This window comes from Pleurodeles waltl, chromosome 9, assembly GCF_031143425.1.
Source record: "Pleurodeles waltl isolate 20211129_DDA chromosome 9, aPleWal1.hap1.20221129, whole genome shotgun sequence".
Classification (NCBI taxonomy): Eukaryota; Metazoa; Chordata; class Amphibia; order Caudata; family Salamandridae; genus Pleurodeles; species Pleurodeles waltl.
The window spans coordinates 278,575,404-278,601,078 of record NC_090448.1 but is presented as its reverse complement, the minus strand read 5'-3'; the positions used below and the strand labels follow the sequence as shown (position 1 = coordinate 278,601,078).

General features: G+C 38.5%; 1 protein-coding gene across 21 annotated transcripts in view; it reads right to left on the bottom strand.

Moving 5' to 3' along the window:
* The window catches only part of FOXP1 (forkhead box P1), a 767,794-nt gene that overhangs the window by 16,512 nt on the left and 725,607 nt on the right, over positions 1-25,675 (bottom strand). For 10 of the 21 annotated variants that reach the window (XM_069206710.1, XM_069206706.1, XM_069206711.1 and 7 more), the window contains 7 exons: positions 15,163-15,364; positions 15,001-15,077; positions 14,246-14,347; positions 9,076-9,245; positions 5,378-5,450; positions 2,808-2,855; positions 62-228 (listed from right to left, as the gene is read on the bottom strand). In XM_069206710.1, the coding sequence (XP_069062811.1) occupies positions 62-228; positions 2,808-2,855; positions 5,378-5,450; positions 9,076-9,245; positions 14,246-14,347; positions 15,001-15,077; positions 15,163-15,364 (839 nt within the window). Of the gene's footprint in view, positions 1-61; positions 229-2,807; positions 2,856-5,377; positions 5,451-9,075; positions 9,246-9,603; positions 9,726-14,245; positions 14,348-15,000; positions 15,078-15,162; positions 15,365-25,675 lie in introns of all 21 variants that reach the window. The other 11 variants (XM_069206713.1, XM_069206715.1, XM_069206717.1 and 8 more) reach the window with 3 other exon arrangements.

Here is a 25,675-nt window from a genome sequence, read left to right as displayed (position 1 = left end):
TGCAAATAAGCACCCAATCATGTAGATTTTAACCAAGATACAGGCCATCCTCTGTACTTACATTGCTTGCATGGGAGAGCGCCCGGGACTGCTGTCGCTCTCAGTGCTATTCGAATGGTCCATCACTCCATTCAGCTCTTCTCTCATTGCACTAGCAAAGTTGCTCAGTGTGGGATTCCCCATGGAAGCTGTAGTGTATAGAGGTATGCTATTCTCAGCCATTGATGCCTGCAGATGAAACAGCAAGATATCATGACAAATCAATCTCCATAACCACATGGAATTTCATTGATGTGTTACAAAACATTACTCCTTTCAAACCAATATTATATTATCCAATTAAACAGTGTTTGTATGAAATCATTAAGATACATATACTCTCCTTCACACAGTTCTATTGTTTTAGTTTAGGGAATATTATGCTTAGTATGAAAACTCTTTATGATAATGGAGGCAACACTTTTCAGAATGCACATTCAATTGAATAAGTGCCAAAGTGGAATAAATGACCCTTCTATGGCTAGGCATACCAACTAAAACAAACCTAAATACAACTGTAGGTTTACTGTGCTAAAGTAAAGTCATTTATGACACAGGTGATTTGGAACGTTTTTGCTTAAAACAAGCACCATCTCGTTTCTCAAAGGAAACAAGGTTAGCACACCCAACTATGCTGTGGGATTGCATTTCAGGAGTAGCTGTTTTTACTTGTCACAATCTCTACAGACTTCAACAAAAACAAATTAAATATAAATGTACACAGGTGAAGAAGGTAGGCAAAGGTTTATCTAGTCTGGCAGTAATAACTGGCTGAGAGCCTTGGGGTCATTATGAAGAAGTTGCCAACATTTTTAAGTGCCCTATTCTCAACTCTCCTAACTGGCCTTCTATTCGATGCAAGCAGGGATTATGAAGAAACACCCTTGGGACCCCTTCCCCTTTGTGAATGGTAGCAAAAATATTTTTCAGAGCACTGCCTGTTCTGAAGAAAATGAGAAGAAGACTTTCCATTTTTTGTATTTGAAATGCATCTCGTTTTCCTTTAAGAAAAACGGGCTGCATTAAAAAAAAAAAACTGCTTTATTTAAAAGCAGTCACAGACATCTGCTGTCTCCAGCAGGCCACCTTCCCTGTGAGGGTGGCCATTCCCAATGGGGTCGCAAATTGCAACCTACCTCATGAGTATTCATGAGGTAGGTCATTTGCGACCCCATTGGGAATCGCAAACAGTGTCATTGACACTGTTGTACATCAGGTTTTGCGAGTCGCTCTGACTCGCAATTTGCGAGTCGCAAAACCTGAGTTTTGTACATGTCGCCCTTAATGCTAAAACACTGACAAGAAATTACGCTTCGATTGATGTTAATTTAATCAACATTTTATTTGGTATTTTCCTTAAACGGGGACTACTTCTATTAGAAGCTTTCGGTGTAAAGCCTTTCAGCTGAAATGCAATCTGACATGTTGTCAAATATGTATGCAGATAAATTACAATATTACCCTCTGGATCTAGGGAGCACTCATTGATCTAGACTAAATGCATGACAACAAGACATAAACTATTTTTGCTTACACATTATTCACCACCTAGATCAAATCAATTTTCTGAAAATGGCTCCAATACGTACTTTTGTTCTCGAATAAACAGTCTCACACATTAATTTTTAAATATGAGTCTTACATTTCTGTTTTTTAACTTTTTTGAGGAAACAGATTTGCTTGTGAGAAAGAGTATTGTCACGAAGAACAATGCCTCACAATTAGACTGACAGTATAACGAAAAATTTGAAACATTTTAAATCTTGATTCTAAACGTCTGTAATCGACAACTGAAAAATATGGGAGGCATCTTAAGCTTTCCACTTTTAGTTCTCCAATTTGTAGACATAAAACTGGTTAATTTTACTTCTTAAAACAGATTTAGGCTTCCTGAATTGGTGAGTGTAACATTTTCGGTGCCCTTCAGTTTCCTTAGGTGTTCTTAGAAAACACAAAAAGAATTGAAAATAATGACAATCGATGAAACATGTTTTGGAAATAAAGAGCGGTTGCTGTTCCAGTGATGAATACTAATTGGAATTAGTCACACGCTTAACAGAATCTGATGGAATAGGGGATCATTTCATTTTTGCCTTTCAGCCTCATGAATACAACATGTGCTTGCGAGCTCTACACTAATCAACAGAGAGAACAGCCTTTAAAAATCACACTTCACAAGACCCAAGGGAGAGTAAGTAACTAATGAATGGTATTTACAGTTGCTTCATTGAAACAGTCTTTCGGTTTATTGCTGTGTGTCTTATAGTTAAAAGGAAGGCGAAAGGAAAGGTCCTGACGCCTGTTACCTCTTCCTAACAACATCACAGCGAATTCTACAAACAAGTCTTGGGAATTTGCTGAGCCACCAGTAGATAGAACACCTTGCTGATTTCCACCTGACTGCTTTTGGTACTAATAACTGTTAGTGATATTGTTGACAAGGAAACTATGTTGATTTTTTTGTGGTGCACTCCCACCGCGCTCACCAAAAGTGATGAAGTGGCTTTGCAAAACAACGTGTTTCTGCCAAAATAAAAGTAAAGAGGATGCAAGTAGATTCGATTATTGATCCAATTCAACAAACTTAAAGGACACAGTCAGGGAGGACATAAGATAACCTTAAGACATCAATGGCCTAAAGAGCTGACCATTAAAGAAATGTAGGTTATATAAACATGCATAATTCAGGTTAGGAACCTTCATGCGGTAATTCCCATACCTAAATTCGACATTATGACTACTTGCTGATGAAAGGAAGTGTAACTTACTGAACTGCTGTAAAGGCTTTCGTGAATAACCAAGTTTTGATGTATTTCCTAAACAAAAGGAGAAAGTAGATGAGCCTGATCTAAAGGAGGAAAGGAGGTTGACATACAAAGCTCAGCTTAAAAGAAGCCCCCCCCCCCAAAAAAAACAAAACACCGAAGACTAACATCCTAGCTTTGAACTGTGGTTCATTCATGCATAAAATTAAGGAATTAAAATGAACTGTGTTCTCCCTATTGAAACAGGATAGTATGGCTCAAACGCATTTGAAAAGTTATACCTATAGGTTTAGAATCACTTCTAATGTAGACTTAAAGCTTGACAATAATTTTCACACAATTCAGCTGTATTCCTCAAAAGATGGTTAGAGCTCTACAGGCGTATCCTAAAGAGTGTATATGGTTCACATTTGTGCAGGTGTGAATTCATTTGTGCAAGCAAGATGTTTTTTTTCTCCTTTGGGGGGGGGGGGGGGGGGAGTGGAGGGGGAACATTTCTCCCCATATAAAAATATTCCTTGTGCAAAACCAACAACAATTTTGGGGACATTCCATCATTCCTGCTAAGTAGACTCATGCACTTGACAGGAGTACATTTCTAACCACAGCCATGAAGGAAATGGGTCAGAAAAAAGTTAAGAAAAAACTCCTGAGTTAGTCTTCATTGAAAAATGTCACTGACATCTTCACCCTGAACTAGGGACTCCAGACCCATGTGAATATATCTACTGAAACATAATATTAATCCATAGCAGGGGAGTACTTTCTGTAAGTAAAAAGATAACACAAGTGTAAATTCAGAGTTTGTAATTTGCAAATATGAATTTGCACTTTTAAATCAAGTGATATGCACACCTAATATAAGCTTAGGTACTCAAATGTGCACCTAACTTTTTAAACCAACGAATAGTCACTTTCAAATTGTGATATGCATCTGAAACCATCTACTTAATATATATATATATATTTTTAAACTACAGGTCTCAAGTATTTCCATTTTAGTGTATTGCCCAGGTAGTTTAGCTGCATTTACAAGCCTTATTTTTTGGAGAAATGTTCACTATAGTTTAGCTAATGCCATTTGATTTGCCCTGTAGAATTAACTGGTGATTGTTTTAGCAAACAGGAGAAACGTCACGTGACTGAAAATGACATCAGCACTCAGTGAGAAAAGGAGAGGCAGCTGAACAATTAGATACCAAAATAAAAATGAAAACACCAAGCTTGGAAGAAAAAGCATTAGGCCAGCCATCTCAGGGGAAAAAAATCAAGCTTTGATCACAAATGATTTGATACAGCTAACAGCTGCTTAAGAGAGCACATGGTCTCATTGAAGTTGCCATATCTATGGCAAAACCTGTGGTGACTACAGTAGTACAAACTCCTGCACCTATTTCAGATTGGGCTGATTATGTAATACCACAATTAAATTGTGATAATGCAACATTAAATCATGTGCAGTCTGTGACAGGTAAACACTAGGAGAAGTCTGGTCGTAACAACATGGAAATAAACGCACACAAACATGCAGTAGTACAAGTAACTATCAGTTCGCCAAACTGTTTCTACTGATAATCTAATTCGTAAGATTACCACTGCGTCAGGGAGTTAGCAGTAAGAATATACAAATAATTTTAAATATTTGAAGAGGTGCACTTGTTATAAAGTTTGTTAATATTATAATCTTTCCTACAATCCTTATAAATTCTACTGCCCGGATCACATAATTCATAATTTTCTGTATTAAAAAGTATGCCTTTTTGTGCCTTTGTTTTGCCTGTTTGCTCCCCACAAATGGCACGTTAGTATGTAATTATACTGAATGCACTCACAAAACTTAGCCTAACTTGACCATACTCAATGATTTATTATCTTTCCCTCATCCAAAGATCCATATTCACATAGAAATAGGCAAAGAGGCAGATTAAATAACAAGACCTCAAAAGAAGATCATTCCTGGACCTTAATTTTTTCCCCTGAAGAGTGAACATATAACTGTCCCAATTATGAGGCAGCATTCGTATATATCACAATGAACTTTTCGTGGCCAGTCCATGCAAGACAGATATCTTTAAAAGATATTATTTCATAAACCATCCAGACATGCACTTCGTGTTCATGTGTGTTTTTTTGTGAGTTTGTTTGTAGACCAGCCACATTTAAAAAAATTAAAAAATATGCTGCCCCTTTAACGCTGTGAACAGAAGGTTATGCTGCGACACTATATTCTATCATTCAACACATTAATAGCTGTGCTAGAGTAATTACACTTTCGGTATTTTTGCCGCGAGTGAAATTCAGAAATAAGAGTATGGAAATTATGATACTACTGATAAATATTAATATGTGAACTTTTAATTTTTTGCCACTATATTCAAAATGTGAAGCAACTAGCTAATGCTGAAGAAGCCAGATATGCGTTTGCCTCCAGGGACTGCGATGCTTTATGCACTTAAGAAAAAACTTTGACAGGATTAAAATTTAATATCTAATTAGAAAAGGGCTAATATATTTTGAAATGCATGGTGAAGACACAAGCATCTGCGGATCATTTGGTGCATTCATTATCTTACCTGTAAAGCAGCATTGAGAGGAGTACTGCAGTAGGCATGGCCGGTCTGTATGTTTTTAATAAGAGATGGGCTACTGCATGAAAACATATGAAAAAGAGGGGTCAAATATGTCATACGCCGCTGTTAGGTTTTACTAACTGTATTCTGCATCCCCTTACATCGCCTGTACGAAGACACATGAGCCCCAAAATTGAACCTTATAAGCTTAGTCAGGTTAAAGAAGCATTCTAGTATTCCTTCTAGTCCCAAGTTAGTCAAGGGTCATAAAATCTATAGTGCTTACTCAGTAGTTGTAACCCCACGCCTCTTAAAGTTCTACTAGATAAAAGTGGGTGTTGATACCTATCTAAATTTACAACATTAAAACTGGAAATCTTAGTTGCCTCCAAAATATCAACCCTAGGATGCCAAACCATAATCCTGTACCCTAAATGCCAAATAACATTTGAAATAAAAACTGTATTTTTTAGGTTACATACCAGTATCTTTCCTCTCTGTAGGCATTAAGTAGAATTTACTACAGTTACTACACAGTGAGGCAATATTTATACGCACAGTAAATAACACATCAGCATAATTCAGATAGTATTCATTTCTGTCTCGGTAAGTTGTATGAATGAGGTGAGGTAATGTAATTTGTATCTGTTCCCCAGTACAGCCACCTACATAGACTTTTTATTAAATTAATGGTGTGGTCACAAGAAATAGGGAAGGTGAGTTTTATGTGTTACCTTCTTCATAATCAAAATGTTTGATGACAGAGTGTGCACTGAAAATGTTACAAAGGAAAGCAGTGTTCCAATAGCTTGACTTGCCAACATTTGCATTTACATTTACTGCTATGAATTTACAACTTTAGTGGCAGTTCATGCCTTTAATTTACAAAAACCTTAATTTCCATAACACAGACTGTGACAGTCCTACAAAATCTATTATTTGTTATGTTTGTGAAAATGTTGTCTCATTTAATTTGGCAGTTTTATGTAGGTAAGGAGAACCTTTACGAACTATCTATCTTCAGATGTCCATAAACTTTTGTTTAGTATTTCAATGCCTCAGATATTCATGAGGCTTACCAAGATGTTTGGGTGGTCTATGGTTTCTTCTTTTGTAGAGTAAGAATGCATAAATGCTGATTAGGGCAGTGGAAAGTCACACCTTACATTTCTGACTCAGATTTGGCCACAAGTGTTATAGGCAACAGTATTCTATCAAGACTATCAACGTAGTATTAAAAACTACTCCAGCAACTTCGATCGGGTTTAGTATGAGCAGTCAGAACGTGTGCTTCGTGTTTAAATGCATCCATTTAGAATTTTGAGAGTTAATAGTGGTTTAAACAGTGTCTCCTAACTCACATATTTGCACTTCATTTGACCAAGGTTACGAAGTGAAATGCCTTAGTTTTTACCTTTTCATGAAATCTTGAAAGAGACGTGCAACATGTGGTGAAAAGAACTCCTTTGTGAGCTATTATCTATAGAGATAAAGTTAATCAAATCACAATTGTTTAACTATGTAACTGCCTTTTGTTGTTCTGGCCAAGTGAGCCAATCAATCCCCTATTTGCTTCAAGCAATTTTACTATATGTGTAATGGATTACTTGACTATTTTTCTAAACATATCTTTAAAGGGGTTTGGGGCAATCAGTTTGCCTCTAATGATGGGCTGGAGATAAAATATTAATGCTCTTTTAAGGGGCCTTCGAATCGTAAATGAGCCGTTTTCTGAATGACATGTAATTGTTGTAACTAGCTTTTCTTGGATACAAAGATGATGAGTACAACCTCTTTTAGCCAAGACCGATGTTTCTTTAGAAACAGACCATTTTGATGATACTGTCACTTTATAAAAATCTAAATTTGTTAACAGTGCTACAAGCTGTCTAACACCGAGGTTAATGGAAATTCATTAAACAGCAGAAGCCCCATTTTCACGGAGACGGTAAGAACAACAAACAGCAGCAATGGATTTATTTTGTTCTTTCAAAAGGGTGTCCATTATGTGGTTCTTTAGGAAGCAGTAGTTGGTTAACTTAGTTGTAGTGCATACATTTAATTTGTAAAACAAAACACAAATTAAGGGGTCCCTCCATGTGAGGGGATTGCAATGTCAAGTGCAATATAAATAGTAAATTTAAGGTAGTGCACTTCAACTGCCTACATGTCAAACTAGCTCAGCACGTGCAGAGCTTTCTTAGGAGAGCCGCACCATGCTAATATCTCTCATATGATAAAGAAACTCAAGTTGTTTTTTTTGTTCTTAGTAAAACGACATTCATTACTATCAATGATACAACTGATAACTATTGCTCTCAGATCAACTTCTGATTCAAATACAAATGTTTTTTGTGCTACTACTACCAGTAGTACTTTAACTAACAGTACTACTGCTGGCTGATCCAATACCACTTCTAGTACCAATATTTGTAATACGAGTAAGACTACGTGAACTAGGACTACTCGCAGCAGTATAACTTTTACTAACATCATAATAGAACAATAATACCAGGGCTACTAGTATAGATGCTTTATTAAAATTACTACTTCAACTGCAAATAGCACTTCTAGTATACTACAACTACTTTTACTACCTGACATTACTGGTGCTATTAGCACTAAGGCGGCTAGTACAAGCAGTGTAATGCTGGTTACCGCAAATAATACCAATATGATATTAGTCTATGCTTTATTTTAGCGTTTCTGTTTTGAGAAATTCTTTTTATGATGTAGTGTTAGTGCACACAGTACCACACATACTCGCCAAGACAACTAAATAAGTGCACTTTGTGGTGCAGTTTTACATGATGATATCTCTTGGACTTGGTAGAGCCTTCACAGTAGCTACTGATTAACAGGTCACATGGGCGATGCGTCCAAAAGTAGTAAAGTAATCAAGTATGTAATCAGTGACATAATCAAATTTTCTTTACTGATTTTAAAAGGGGAAATGGCAATAAACAAAAGTTTCAGATTTTAGTACACAAAATAAACAATATGTATTGTGATGTCCACGTATCTTGCGTTTAGATTGAGCACCTTTTTTCTACTACACCTCTAAAACTGTTAGCAATGTCACTGTCAGTAAAGATATATTTTAGACTCTGTACAGTTTGAAATGTGACAGTGGAGCGTGTGGAATACATGCGACAGAGATGTATCTGCAACCAGCATGTGAAAGTTTCAAATTTGGCTGCCAAATTGGACTTTTTCCGTCTGTAATGGTGTCATATAAGGAAGTGCCACTGAATTAGACAATGATAAATGGATTCATTGAGCATCACTGCACAATTACAATTGTAGTGAGTGCTACATAAATGCTGAATGTAACCACTGTTTTGTCTTTTTCTGTGATTTTATGTGTCAAAAAGGGTGTGTATAGGTCTGAAAAATTCAGTTAAGTTATTTCCTTTAAGTATAGGAAGCAGTGGTTTTTACACTTCAACACAAACACTGTAATCCAAAAATACAGAGCAAAGCTTTCAGATGACATTCAGAATAACAAGTAAGCATCGAGGCTGCTATTAATATTCTCAAATGCAACTTTTATACATATATAAAACAATTTGTAGAGAGGGTGATATGGCGATATGGTGAAACACTGAAGTAAATGCGATGCGCAAACAAAGCCAATCATGCAAAAGCAAAGCACATAGCAGCAGGAAAAAAACGAAATCAAAGCAAGTAAAAGCTCTTACTGTGCAGCAAGCTCGTCAAAGTGTTCATCAGGGCAGTGTTTGCGAGGACGGCCTCGTTGAACATGTCGGCCACGTTTAAACTCTTCATCATCAACAGTCCAAAAGGACCCAAACTCATCCTCTACTCTGATAAAGCACTTATGCAGAGAAAGGTTGGTGCGAATGGCACCCTGGGACAAACGTAGCCGCAGAGAAGATGGAAATGAAAACAAAGGGAATCGGACACAGAACGGACACCAAACACAGGAAGGTGGGGAGAAAATAAAATGCAATAAGAATAAGCAAATGGTTTGTGCGGGTTAAAAGCACTGCCGCCTAGAAGCAATGAGCATGTGATGCAACAGACACCAAGCAAGCAGGGACACGAGATGCAATGATGCACAAACAGTGATGAGATGCCTTGTTTCCCAACTGCAGACATGAAGCCACCTTTTTGCTAACACCATCTAGCAGCCACAAGCCTCTATGTTAAGTAAAACGTGAGCATGATCCATGCTAGGCTAAGAAGTTCAAACAGGGTGGACATACCCACTGATCTTTTGTGGCCTTCGTTTTTGGAATTCTAGTTCATCCACTGTCCAAACTGCCCCTTTTACGTTTTCTACTCGCACAAAACACTTGTGAAGGCTAAGATTATGGCGCACTGCATTCTGCAGCAAGTATAAAAAAAGAAAATATTCAAAACTTTCTGCAAGAAAAAAACTAGTCAATATGCATAAACATCAGATAACTTTTCAATAGTGTTTGCATGCAATATTGGCAGCACATGTCCATGGCGAATAGAAATGGCGATTAAATGTATAGTCAAGTGTACACTTTTGGTGCATATATTCCCACATACCAAACACACACACGCACAAAACACAACGATGTAAAAGTAGCCCAATGAAATGTAATTCACTGGCAAAAGAGCACATTTTAATATTCTAACATTTGCAAGAGAGCAAAAGAATAGGGAACTATCGGTTGTGGTGAACCATTAAGTCCACTTTAAAGGATGCATGTGACATTTTCAATTTCAGTGCCATTCTGCTACCTGAATGTTACAGAATATGAAAAGAATCCTATATCCGCACAAGCGAGAGATTACAAAACGCGTGAACAAAGGTCATTAATTGAAGATTTTATGATATTAAATGATATCACTCATGTTTGGTTAGTGGAAACTCTAAATGTCATACGCCACTTTGAGGAAACACTAATCAACTAAACTGAGCTTAGAACAAAAATCAATAATGAAATGCTTAACTGCACTTGATTAGAAACCACCAACTTAGATGGCAGTTCACCCCTTAAATTCAAGGCTTCGATTACAAACAGAGATGGGACCTAGTTAACACAGGGCCAACCTCCCAGCAAATAGTGTCGTCACAAGCTGAGTGCACTTGACTGTGAGCTCTTGCTGGGTCTGCTGTACAGTGAGCCTGTCTTTACGGTACAATCAAGCTCAAAGCCAATGCCATAGCCATGTCTATGACTACCAAAAGTCCATCTGTGAAGTATAGCTATGGACGAAACCTACATCTCATCACACTGCTGGTTTCTCATCAGGGTTGATGTCAGCTAACAGGAGGAGTGACACTTTCACAGCCACAAGTCACAGACTGGCGCAGAAAAAACAAGATGCTCTAAGAATGGACCAAGTGCTCAAGGCCATTATCACAATTTTCAATTCAGTTCCATAATGTAAAGGATTCCTGGCAAAGGGGCTGGACTAGAAGGGGTGGGTCAAGGAGGAGTTGGTTGAAGTAAAAGGGCAGCTATTTATTTAGAGAACACCGGGGGGAGACATAGATCATCCTCCCTGCGGGAGTAGCAGAATTCAAACAATTGTAGGGAAAAGACAGGTGTGATGATGGCAACACTTGCACACCAATAGTTTTGCATTGGTACTTCTCCATATAAGTTAACAAGGTTTGTTGTAGGGGCACGAATATCCCAAAGGACCTGACCTCTCAGAGTTGGTTTGAGACAACAAGGACTAGATGTCTATAGCACTGACAACCAATGCAATTGCCTCTTTCATCTAAGTTTGTAAAGCTGACATAGTGGGATTCTAGGATATATATGATACAGTCACACAGTATTTATTTTAAGACTCGTGAATAAACAAGATAAAAGCACTTATGATACACAGTAAGACTCTTGGCTAAACATGATAGAGGTAATCGATCTTTACAGTGAGGCACACTTTGATAAACATGCTAAAAGGACTTAACCTTACTACTGAACTCTAGAATTAACAAAATAGAGGCGTTCAGTCTTTGTAGTGTACGTTTGCATACACATTAAAGAATTACAGTCTTTGAAATGCACTTCTCAACAGTGATTGCTCTACAGGAGAAGATGGACCTAGCCGAACAGCAGATTCTGAACATGCTTTGGCTATATGATTTCCAAACAGTGGTGGTAACCAAAAAACATCTATCCAACCACAAATTTGAATGCTGCATTAAGAGCAGAGTAGAATGAATGAGATACAAGACTTGGTAGGCACTGGACAAATTGGGAGCCTGGACAAGGCCCAGCAAAGCCAAGCCCTGTAAAACTGTGTACTGAAGTATGGTAAAGTCAGTCAGTCAATTAAAGAGTGGAAGGTCAAGGCACCATGGGTTAGAGGGTGATAAAAATAAGACAACGTTTAAAAGAGGGAGTAGACTATTTTGTGTGTGGAGCCTTACGTAGGCAGTAGTTCATTTAAATACCGGAATCCAATCCGAAGAATTAAGATATGCTGACTTGCCCTTCCTTGTAGAATAAATGGGGACGCATTGCTCATTGTTATCGGGGCGTAGCTTGGTCAGTAAGATTGGGGAAGGGGGAGTGCTTCAGATTTTCCAACATTCACACTGGCGCATAATGTTAAAATACATTATAGGACAAGCAGGCCGCATGAGAGGGGCTTAGGGGTCAGTGAAAAAGGGAGAGGAATGCGGATTGGTAGGGGTACTAAGTGAGAGAAAGCACATTATTAAGTGAAATAACCACATTTTTGAAGTCTTACCAAACAGAAAAAGGAAGAGTGTATTTTGTCTGTTTTTGTCTGTGTGTTAAAAATTCTTGGTGAAATCCGACAGACACCTCACCATACCCCACCGAAAGCACCTATACCTGACTATTTGTTGCAAAATACATTAGGGGGGTGTAACACTCCATACACCCCCTCCTCCGAAGCTATAACCGTTCCCCCATAGTGTTTTTTTCCAATAAAGTGTACTATGGTGGCCCAGTACAAATATGCTTGCAACTAATGTAATATATTGAAAATATAGAAACGTTTCAATATCAGAAACACATGAAAGGCAAAAATGCCATAGTATAAAAGAAAAGGTTATGATTTTTTTGAAACATGTCTTCAGCGCACCTGCCTTTACCAATACTGAAGACACTAATGCGGAGAAGGGAATAGATTTCTAAAATATCTTTCATTTGGGCACTTTCGCATTTGATCACTCAAAATTGCTAAATGCATCACTCAATCAAAAAATAGTGGGTGAAGTTCTGTTGTTATGGGCAAACAAAGTACACACATACACAACTACTTATCACGAAATACCCACTTACAGGCTTTCAAAAAACGGAAGAAAATCAAATTAATACAGGTTACAAATAATAGGGTGAGAAGCAGGGCGCAGTTTAGTGATCCTTTCAATAAATTGTCCCATGACTTAACATTCAAGAACAGTGATGTCTCACCTTAAAATTTAAATTTCAATAAAAAAATAATTGTGGCCTGCCACGATTAAACGATTTATCACATTAAGAAAACATCAATAATGTTGTGTGGAAGGAATGCAACATAGCATCTATTGTTCAAATGCTCGATCATCAAAGTAGACTTAAAACTATGAAAGATGTGTTCTAAAAGGGGCCCAAATACCACATAAAGAGTTGCTTCTTTACAATGATTTTTTGTTTTTTTAAATCTGCGAATCAGGAATAGGAGTTTGCAAAAACTGAAGAGGATGCTTCCTCTGTAGGCCAAAACCAATTTTCCATTTGAAGTTAATCATGGGTGGGGCATGAGGTAGGTGTGACTGGCAAATAAAAAAGTGACTTGTAACTCATATGATACATGTGAGCAGATAAAACTAGATTCTTCAATGGCTTTGAAGTTACTAATGATTGATCTTGATGGTCAGTTGTCTATTATCCAGGATCCACCTGAGATCATATGTTTAACTACAACAGGCAATGCGACTCATGCTTGCTGGGGTTGATATGGTTCTTCAAAAGTAGAACAGAATTTTATTCGGCAGCCAAAAGGTTAATTTTAGAATTATGTCACAGAGAATGTATTTCAAAGATATCTTACAAGGCTAACATGAGGAGTGAACATAAGGTACAACTAGGAATGTGTTTCAGCTACAATATACTTGGTGACTTTATGCTGGTCTTTGACTAGGTCCAACATCCCCCTTTATACTTAGCTAGTTTTGCACTACAGAAATAGCATATACATACAATTGCTTCATATGGGCTATATCAATATAACCTAAAGTACCATAGGTTACTTTAAGATTGAAGAGTAACTATTCTTGGGAATTAGTGATACAGATTCCTTCTGGGCACAGTGATGTTATATTTCTCTAACCTCAAAAGACTTGGAATGTGGATTTGCATTAAAAAGTGTCCAGCCGCAGCAAAAGTAATCCAATTATGTTGCATGTCAGAAACTGGGTGCCAATTTGCAATAATTGTTCTGTATGTATACTTTACTCTTAATGTACTTCTTAGTTTCCAGGAGCACGTTGTGCCTAAGTGAGGCAGCTTTATGATTTGAGTCCCTAGTAAATTGTTTTTAACTGCTTACCTCCTTAGATCCAAATAATATTTTGTTAAACTATGAGGTAACTTAAAACAGTTAGGAAAGGACTGTGAAACATTTCAATTGTAACCAACGACTGCAACAGGAAGTTAAAATAGGAGACCAAAGTTTGCAATCAATGTACCCCCTAGATATTCTAATTAAAATGCCACTGAAAATTAATAATTAGCAAAGAAGAATTAAGAAAATGTACGGTCTTTTTACATAGCTAGAAGAAATGTACAGGTTTTTACTACTATTTCCAAGCAGAAATGTTTACACTGCCTACCACAATACGGAACAGGTTCTGATCCTTCGGTACAGATAATTCTTCAGAATACACACAGGTGTCAAGGTGCTTACCTTCCATGTTGCTGCATTGCGCCTGAAGTAGGCAAACATCCTTGTGAACCAATTGTAGATTTCGTTTAGTGTTAGCTGTTTTTCTGGAGATTCAAGAATTGCCTGCACAATGACATTACAAATCACATGAAAATAAAAAATAGTATAACTCGAAAAGCATATACCATCCTAAAAACAGGGAGCCATTTCACGAGCTAAACCAAAACAAGACGTCCCTAAAATTATCTTAGATAATTATTTTTTTATTCAGTTGAAACACCTACGACCGAATTGTGTAATTGTTTTAAGTTTTTGTTACTGTTTCCATACGGAAATAGTTCATTTATTAGTCATTCGTGCAGCAGAATCAAAGGGAAATGCAAAATATTTTAACAGCTGATTAAAGCTCAGTAATTATTTAGAGCTCAGATTAAATCTAGGGATCAAAGATTACTGTAGCTTGTGATAATTGACTTGCCATCTTTAAACAGGCTCATTTTCACTGTTGTGTGAAATGAATTTCTTAATAATCACATTGTATTGTAAAAGTTAATCAAGAGCAATTAAGATATATGATTCCGTTTGCAAAAATATGCACTAGTACGGTTTAAGACCTCATTTTCCACCGGATTTGAAGAGTATTATTATGCAGATGTTAGAATTAGACATAGTTACATTCATATTAAATGTGTAGGAATTGGCGTGAATTTGTAGACTGGTAGGGCATATCAAGCTTTAACAAATGCTATGAAAGCGGTGTCACAGGGTTTACATACCTGCCTAATTAAGGAAGCATATGTAAACGGAGGTCGCACTTCAGCATTCTTGTAGAATTCTTGGTTCTGCGCAATATCTGCAAAATGAGAGGCTGTTAATGAACAAGAATCCAATCCTCTTGCACTCTCCCCCAGCCCCCACTGAAGAAATTCAAAGAGTACCTGAAGAGATAGGCACGTTGTACTTGTCAGAGTACCGCCTTCTGATGGGAGTGACGTTGTGCATGCTGGTAGTTGTAATGACGGATGGTCCCTGGGTGACTGGAGTGATGGGAGCAGTGGGGGTGGTTGGGGTGTGAGGTAAGCTCTGTGGGGACGCCTCAGATGCTGTCTTTGAAAGTGTGACACTGGATACAAGATTCAACTGTCGGAAGAGAAAAAGTGAATTAATGTTTTAAGTAATTATAAACTAGTGTGGCTACAGGCGCAATACACGAGGGAAGGAGGGAACAAGCGAGGGAAGGAAATATATCGCAAGAGGGACTGCACACTATGGATAAACATGTTTTTTCTAATAATACCGAAATTGAACTTTAGCGATGCCTAGGTGGACCATGTAATTCACAAACAATAAAATATATATTTTTTATGATTTGGCATTTCAGTACTTAGATATTTAAATTCAATAGCACCTTTTGAAAAAAAGCCATCAAAAAATAAAGGTCCAGTTTTTGTAGCTCCAAGTTTTACTGCTGCCCCAAATCTAACTGCAAGCTGGAAATCTGCACAAGTTGAAATCTGTGGAGGTTATTTGTACATCCGACTCTCCTTCACCTTGCAAAAGAAAACAAAGCCATCTGTCCATGCTTCGGCCCCAAAACTGAACGAACTCCCACCTAACATCTTTAAGACACTATATACGAGGGGCATGCTTGTGCTCTGGTATCTCCTATGACGTGCTGCTGATACTCACTGAAATTAATAACTCTAGATTGAGTTTCTTTAATAGCAGCAGCCTGTGTGGCTGGGACAACAGCTCACCTATATTTTCTTTAAGTCAGACAGTTCACTGCATTGTTCAGCTTGCCCAAGGAATCACTAAACATTGGCGTAAAGGATCGAGAGGACACTCACTAAGAATAGCTTTATATTGGTTTAGGTGAAATGTAATAACCTACCTACTCTCCCATTTTTATAAATATATTTGCTTATGTGATAAAATCAGAAAGGAGTTTCAGAGAGCAGCAGAAAGCTCTGACCAAGTAAACGTGGGTGCAGGGATTCTAGCCAAGACCAATGTATAGGCATCAAGAACTGATGAGGTACAGACTGGAAACAAGTACTTTGGACAGATCTAAGCACCACACTTCACGTAATTACTATTAGAGGCATAGGAAGAAACTGGTTTGCCCAGAATCTAACCTGGTATTCAAGGCTGAAAGCAGATATTACAACCCACATCTGAGGATGCAAGGTCAGCACTATAGCCACCAACCGATATTTCTGGTCCAATATAAAGTTTCCAGGTACCAATCAACTAATACCCACCACTGTAAAAACTCAAAGAGCATTATGCACTATCTCCTTATGCTGTCATTTTTTAGACGTGCTATCAGCATTGCAGTTTAATTTGACTTTTAAAAGAATCGCTAGTCACAATGACAACTTACATAAATCGAATATTGGACCTTTATAAATTGCCTTCATTGAATTGCATAATTTCATTGACTGATTATTAATATTTGCAACAGTCTGTAAAACAACCAGATGTACGCTATGCACCACTTGCAACAGACCATTCACTTTGTCGCATGCTTTGCACGGGCACTTCATTGTGCTTGTTTATTCCTCAGTTGTATGCGATGTAAACTTGTAATATTTATTGTTGCAGAAACTAACTCAGGAAAAAGGTGTTGCTGCTGTTATACGTTTCTAATCTAGCCTTATAGCCTTATGCAAAAAGGTAGACTAGTTATTCAACATCCTGGATCCTAGTCAACAGCCCCAGCTGCAGGTAAGGGCTTGTAACAAGGGGGAGAGTCTTAAACAGCGGAAAGGCACAAGGGTTTTAAGGGTGTTAGAACATTCCACCTAGTGGGCAGAATGATCTAAACTAAAAGGAGAGGAACAGGAAGACAAGCATGGGAATGTTGATGCAAAAGGCCTACGCTGGCCATTAGTAGCCCTGAAATAAGTGATTGCGGTCAATAGAACTCTCAACATTCCAATGTTGCAATATGACTTAATATCAAAGTCGCATTCAAGTTAGAACAATATACAATTCACTGTGAGAGTCTATCTTTTGCAAGGGGCGTCTGACATGCAAAGTAGCCATGAGGCCAGAAATCACATCTTTTTACCAACTGGGGTCTGATGCCTAACCCTGTTCTCTAAAAGGGGGACGCATTAAGGGAAATATGACCTGCCGATCCTCTTCATAACCTGAACACTGAGGTAGTCTGTACCTCCTGCGATAGGCACGCTGGTATCCAAAAAAACACACGGAGATTTATTCATGGTCCATATTTTCCTCCTTGTGAGAGGTGTGGCCTGTAAAACAGCATGTCACATGTTTCCTTTTTCTGCCAATCACTAAGAGAACACTCTGAAAAATCTAAGATGCGAGTCTCTCATTTTTGTCATTGAAGGTCCTGGTGATGTATCAGGTATTTGGGTTGTATGTTGGAATAATGGATGCTGTTACTTTGCATTTTTTACAACGAATGTGTCTTAAGCATGCATTCCTTTACCACGCATATGGTTTCAATGGCATGCCTTAGGGAAAGAGCTGGAATTTGGTGCAGTATAATTTACTACTCCGGCTCCAGTCTGTGCTACAGTAGGGAAAGTGTTGGACTTTAAAGTCTAATGCTGCTTTCCCTAAGGCATGTTGCTGTAACGACATGCGTGGTAAAGGAATGCGTGGTAAAGTCGCATTCGCTATTACAGCTGTTATCTAACAGCAGAGCGTGGTTCGGCCTTTGTTATTAAAGACTGTTTCCCGGCATTTGCACTGGTCGAGAGGCTATAGCAGATTTAAGGCTTGGCTCTGGGATAAACATGAGCATGCCCAACTGTGGAAGACCACACTGACAGTAGTATAGATAAGGCGTTGTTCCTGGTTCCAGGAAATAGGCTCAGAGATCCTGAGTCAAGGCTCAGTACTAGACAGCAGAGAAATCTGGCTGAGGACGTTAAACGTCTATCCTCGGTTTCCGGACCCCTTTTATCTTAGGACTAATACTGCTGAGAATACATAAATGGGCAAGGGAACCACACTTGTGCCAGGGGAATAAGGTCCAATTTGCACATGAAAGCTGGTGTGGCACGCAGAATGTCTCACTCATGACAAGTAAGTGAACAAAGCAGTGGGGAAATCAGCACCTGGCAACCTGGCTCTTTCAGGTACAGAGAGCTCATGAAACTGGATGGAGTCTGAGTTCAACACACCCTCCCTTTATCTAGGTCCAGACCTCCACAGCCCATGGCTCGCAATTCAGTAAATCAGGAGCTTCCTTTCGCTCTCTCCTGGAGATATTGTGGCCAGCTTTTCAGGCAGGCTGGAGTGGTGTATTAGGTATTCACATGCGCATGTGTGTGGTTATCATGTCAGTTTAGGACTTTCTTTAATTAGGCACAGAAATGAGAAGGATCACTACCGGGCATAGTTGTATAGTGGTCTCTGCCCCAAATCACTGTTGAGAGATTTCACAGGCTACTCTTGCTAGCCACCGGGTCTGGATGTATAATTCTTCTGCTGTCTTTCATTCAGCTATAATCCAAACAATGTGATGCTAGCAAGTCAGAAGGTGTGCTTGGCACTTTTCTACTTTCACCTGCATAGGAGTTGCTCTGGTAATCCTTTCAGGCTTAAGCTGGGCACCAGGAGTGCTGCTCATGTACATAGTTGTCTGATTCGTCACAAAGTTCTTTTTCAAAAGCTATGGCTGCGATGGAGGGATTGAAACATAGTATGGGGTGTATGGGCTCCTCTTCCTGCACTTGGAAAGCACTGTATGAAGACTGCACTACCATGGCAGGCATGTCTTCTTTCATCTTAGAATTAGCTGTTTTTTCAGCTTGCGCATTGAAGACACTCTCTTAGTACAAAAGTGGTCAGTGTTTCATCTAAAAGCATGCGCCTTCTTTCAATATACCTAAGCATCTACTACACACACTTACATTTTCAGATCAAATCTCCAAAAGAACACTACAGGGAGTGCAGAATTATTAGGCAAATGAGTATTTTGACCACATCATCCTCTTTATGCATGTTGTCTTACTCCAAGCTGTATAGGCTCGAAAGCCTACTACCAATTAAGCATATTAGGTGATGTGCATCTCTGTAATGAGAAGGGGTGTGGTCTAATGACATAGACACCCTATATCAGGTGTGCATAATTATTAGGCAACTTCCTTTCCTTTGGCAAAATGGGTCAAAAGAAGGACTTGACAGGCTCATAAAAGTCAAAAATAGTGAGATATCTTGCAGAGGGATGCAGCACTCTTAAAATTGCAAAGCTTCTGAAGCGTGATCATCGAACAATCAAGCGTTTCATTCAAAATAGTCAACAGGGTCGCAAGAAGCGTGTGGAAAAACCAAGGCGCAAAATAACTGCCCATGAACTGAGAAAAGTCAAGCGTGCAGCTGCCACGATGCCACTTGCCACCAGTTTGGCCATATTTCAGAGCTGCAACATCACTGGAGTGCCCAAAAGCACAAGGTGTGCAATACTCAGAGACATGGCCAAGGTAAGAAAGGCTGAAAGACGACCACCACTGAACAAGACACACAAGCTGAAACGTCAAGACTGGGCCAAGAAATATCTCAAGACTGATTTTTCTAAGGTTTTATGGACTGATGAAATGAGAGTGAGTCTTGATGGGCCAGATGGATGGGCCTGTGGCTGGATTGGTAAAGGGCAGAGAGCTCCAGTCCGACTCAGACGCCAGCAAGGTGGAGGTGGAGTACTGGTTTGGGCTGGTATCTTCAAAGATGAGCTTGTGGGGCCTTTTCGGGTTGAGGATGGAGTCAAGCTCAACTCCCAGTCCTACTGCCAGTTCCTGGAAGACACCTTCTTCAAGCAGTGGTACAGGAAGAAGTCTGCATCCTTCAAGAAAAACATGGTTTTCATGCAGGACAATGCTCCATCACACGCGTCCAAGTACTCCACAGCGTGGCTGGCAAGAAAGGGTATAAAAGAAGGAAATCTAATGACATGGCCTCCTTGTTCACCTGATCTGAACCCCATTGAGAACCTGTGGTCCATCATCAAATGTGAGATTTACAAGGAGGGAAAACAGTACACCTCTCTGAACAGTGTCTGGGAGGCTGTGGTTGCTGCTGCACGCAATGTTGATGGTGAAAAAATCAAAACACTGACAGAATCCTTGGATGGCAGGCTTTTGAGTGTCCTTGCAAAGAAAGGTGGCTATATTGGTCACTGATTTGTTTTTGTTTTGTTTTTGAATGTCAGAAATGTATATTTGTGAATGTTGAGATGTTATATTGGTTTCACTGGTAATAATAAATAATTGAAATGGGTATATATTTTTTTTTGTTAAGTTGCCTAATAATTATGCACAGTAATAGTCACCTGCACACACAGATATCCCCCTAACATAGCTAAAACTAAAAACAAACTAAAAACTACTTCCAAAAATATTCAGCTTTGATATTAATGAGTTTTTTGGGTTCATTGAGAACATGGTTGTTGTTCAATAATAAAATTAATCCTCAAAAATACAACTTGCCTAATAATTCTGCACTCCCTGTAGAGGGAAAATATTAGATGTGTCACACTTGTTTATCAAAGGGCTTCCAACAACACTTTCTCACCTAGGCACACAGCAAAAAAAGAGGTAACAGTTCACTTCGTATATATTCAAGGAAGCGTTCTATTGAGTTGTCTATTAAGGTACGCACTGCAGAACTAGAAATCACGTGTGCCACACCCAAACTTTCAAAATAAACATGATGTAAGCCAACTTACAAACATCCAGAACAGCTCACAGATCTATACGTCTGACTGTAATATAGTTGTCTAACATAGTGAACCTGTAGTTTTAGCACAAAGACTCCCTACACACAAACAAAAAAAAGAAGGCACTGCACGGAACACAGCATATAAATCTAACACGGGACAGATAAACAATGAACATTTTCAGGCTGTATCCATCATGATTAGCTGCAAATTAACACAAACAATGGAGGCTTACAACATAAATGGTTAGACCGTTTATGCTTTCTGCATCATGTGTTTTGAGATGTCACCGAAATACTGCAAATACATCAACAACACTAACTACCAAGGTACGATCTGCACTGCAAACACCAAGTACACACTGCACATCTTTCAACATAGCTACTTAAATAACATAGCAATAACATCTGTCTCTAAACGCTAACCTTCAGGCCTTCGACCGGCTTAGCAGACATATAAGCATTTGAAAAGGTCCGCAGGACCCATTTTTACACGCACAATGACCCAGTTATCCAAAGAAACCTCAGAAGCTCATTTTCCATACAAACCATTCACTCATCCAGGCGTGTTACACTAAATCATAGAGATGGACAAGAGCACAGTAGCTGAAACAGACCATCATATGATGGTAGGGACTCCTGTGGGTAACGGGACACTCAGAATCATGTGGAAGAGCAGCTGACAATGCTAGGATGTGATACCGGTGACTTACAGGCGCTATACAAATGCCAATAAGACGACAAGCATTCAAAATATATTTTCATGGCACACTAATCTGACCACACACATGCCTGCTTCTTCAATTAAAATACACTATCCATCGATGGATTACATTTATATGGACATTTGCCAAAGATCAAGTTCCTACCTTATGATTTTCCTCATTAACACACTAACCATGACACTGCAGGGTTAATAACAGGCAAGCGCACATCGATCTGCTGATCTACAGCATATCAAAGGAAATCTGCATTAACCACACACCAATTGATCATATATTTCAACAAGCATTGGCAAGTCCAATCTGAAGTTAGTTTCTGATCTTTTTGGCTTTGCCAAACCATATTTTGTCAGTGAATGTTTTTTGTAGAAAGGCATGTCCTCTATGAAAACAAACACCAGCTAAAAGACTAAACCTATACATATATTTTTATGTAAAACACACATTGTAACAGTGCTCCTGGCACTAAAGGAGGCTTTTCATTGTGCTGATGCGCACACTGTGAAATGCCATCATTCACAGTCAAGCAAGCCAGTGGGTGAAGTGGGCTGACCATGTGCTCAATGCCGTATTGAACCCAAGAAAAATATGAATGACATTGCAACACAGCAGTGGGTAAACTGGGCTTACTGAAAGCTTATTTTACACTAACTATCTATAGATCTATCTATCTATAAAACAAAAGGTTACTGCCAAAGCCAGTCCTAAAAATTGATCGCATGTAGACATGTGCAATTCATATGGCATCTGCATTCTAAGGGTTTGAATTTGTTGCTAGAGCAATGGACGATATATTCCATCTCTGATACAAATTAGCAAAATAAATTCATAAAGGTCAATGATGTACAATCTAAGAATGTAAATGGTGTTGATTTCTTTTAGCTTTTCTCTATATTATGTAGCAAAGAATGGGTGTGGGGAAGGGTTGAGGTGGCGTAGGGAAATGGGAGTGGCATAGTGAGAGCACCCCAACAGGCTTGACAAATGACACTGTGCTTCACACCCACTGCTGAGCTGTCACTAATAAGCTACAGATGAAGCAGCCAACCTAGGCTAATTACCAGATAAAACTGTGTTGTAAGGGTTCTAATTAGAGGATGCGTATAGAGGTGATCTAATAATTAAACACTGCATTCGAATGACCCCATCATCATCCATATGCAGGGGTGCAAGATGTCACTAGAATATTTTGTAGAAACAGTAATTCTATTTCAAGGTGAGAAGCTGGTAATATCTGTAATAGCAATAAGGTAAACTAAATATAATACAGCTCCTCAAGAAAGACAGCAGTCTTTAGCAACTGTGGCTGTTCCAACTCGGTGCCAAATCTCAACAGCAGAGCTGCAATCAAGTGGAAATTTGCTGACTGACCTCTCTCTTGCTATTAATTTTAAGGAAAACTAATGACATATACATATTTCCCCGAACTTGTTTTAATTGCTAATTTGCCAAAGGACCTCAGTTTGCAAATTAAACCTGACTGCATTCTGAGCGAAAATTAAGTGCAAAACGCTGGGAAAGTGAGCCGACGGTGCTTCATCTCTCGCAACCATTTCTAGGCTGGACTAACAAGGTAATGAAATCCTGACCTTGTCAAGTCGTAGAGGAGTCAGTCTTGGCATTATTTTGTTTGATGCAATAATAGATTACTCTCTAAAGGAGATTCGAGCCAACTGCTTAGGGAACTAAACAAGAAGAAGGTGAATGTATGAACATAATCAACCTACATCATCATCTACCTGCTTCATTAACTGTCTAACACTTCAACTGAGGGGTAATTGGCAAATGATGAAGCCTAGGAAAATACAACCTCTCATCTTGATCCATCTTCTCTCTAAATATATCCCAGCTGTTGATTTTATTAAGGTCCGTCCAATCCAAACCTGCAATTCAGTATGTTGTGCATGTTCTTTGACTGAATATATGTTGCACATCCTATTTTACCCAAGATTCCAAGCAGTAATTAATTATTTCAAGCAATTTGAATGTCGACAGCAATTAGTTCAGTGGATTCATGAAAAGGTTATGGCAACAGGGATAGAAACTGAAGGGGAAATTCTGGGGTAGGTCGGCTCAGTGTCAGTAAACTGCAGGACCAGAATAGCAACCATTAAATACATTAGGAGCCTGATTCACAATGGTTTGACACACAAAAATATTTGTGATAGTAAATTTCACATTCTGAGTCAGAGATTCACAACTAGTGTTATTTCCGTCTCACACAGGGCACTTAGGAATGTGTTAAAGCAGAAACTTAAAAACTCTTTACGACTCCTAAATGCTACCCATATCTGACCCTTAACCCCTTACTACGCCAAACCCATTCTTATTCCTGACCCCTAACAACTTCATAATACCCCTAAACAATACTCATCCTGAACCCGAAGAAACCCCTTCCTACTCCTAAACCCTAGGCACAGAACCCTAACAACCCCTTACTATCCCTAAATACTACCAATCCCTAAACCCTAAGAAACCCCTTCCTACCCCTAAACTCTATGCAACGCATAACCCTAAAAACTCCTTACTACCTGCTAAACACTACTTGTCCCTGAAACCTTACACCCATATATTTAATAAAATGTTTTAAAAATATTAGAAATGACTTACAAAGAAATTGTTATTCTTATTTTTTATTACAAATTCCACTAAATTTTTATTGTTACGTCATTTAAAAATATAAATGATTTACTAATAAATTCATTAAATTTAATTTAAACCTTTATTTATAACGGTTACAAAATAACACAAATTCTTAACATTACAAATATATATGTTTATTGACATATGATATATACATATTAATTTATACATATATATATATATATATATATATATATATATATATATACATACACACACTCATATCAACATATATAATATAAAAATGAAAAGATTAAATACACAAATTAGGAGCGCAATTTTATTGTTTTTGGGTTGGGGTTGGCCCTGCATATGGCAGTGGGTATTTAAATCCATTACCCAGGTCCGATCCCATTCTTTGAGGCAGTGAGGGAGTAACTTCAAAATTTTGTTTGTAAAAGGACAAATTTTTCTGTATCTCAAAACACATGGTACTTGTGATAAAGCTCATTTCTACCTCATTTACTCTTGCAGAATTTTCCATCTTGTAAAACTTTTGCATAATTAAATTTGGCATATTGGAGTAAAGCTAGAAATTTAACACTGTTGTATATTCCCATTAGTATTCATGTGATTCCCTGCCACAGCCCTCACAATTAGAAATCTACTCAGAAGAAAACCTTAAATAATCAATTTCGACTTTTCTTATCTGGCTCCAGTAAATCAAATCTGAGAACATTATTAAATGTATAAAGCAGTGGTTCCCAAACGTTTGACATCTGTGGACCCCTGCTTTATCATTACAGTAACCTGGGGAGCCCCAGTGAATCATTACTGGAACCAGAGGACCCCCCCACTGAATTATTAGTGAAAGCTGGGGATCATATCTGTTAAGATTACCTAATATTCTAAGCAGTCGCGGACATCCTGAGGAGGCTCCGCAGACCCCCCAAGGGGTCCCGAAACCACATGTTGGGAACCACTGGTGTAGCGTACAGGTCCATCTGTGTTTCCACAAGACAAAAGGGCAAATCTAACCGAAAGATGAGAGAAGCTCTGTGTGTGTGTACACACACAAATATTCCCTTTTAAAAAGTGACAGTAAGGAAAGCTACATTTCAGATAAACCTACATTGTAATAACCAATGAAACGGACCAGTTTTGGTAACTGACATTACCTCCACCCTAACAAAGCCTAAATCTCTGACCCATGACACTGAAGTGTGACTGTAGGTCTGTTATGTTGAGCCAGATGGTATGTTATCTTAACTGAACAACTTCACTGAAGTTTAGTGTTTAACATAGAATATTTGAGCAATAAGATTAACAGGCTCTGCACATGCAGCCACAATACAGCCAGATGCCCTATATAGCCCATAAATTTAAATAGTCTTGAAAAGTTTTGTTGGGTGCCCAACAAACCGTATTAAGAATGTTTAGAGTTTAA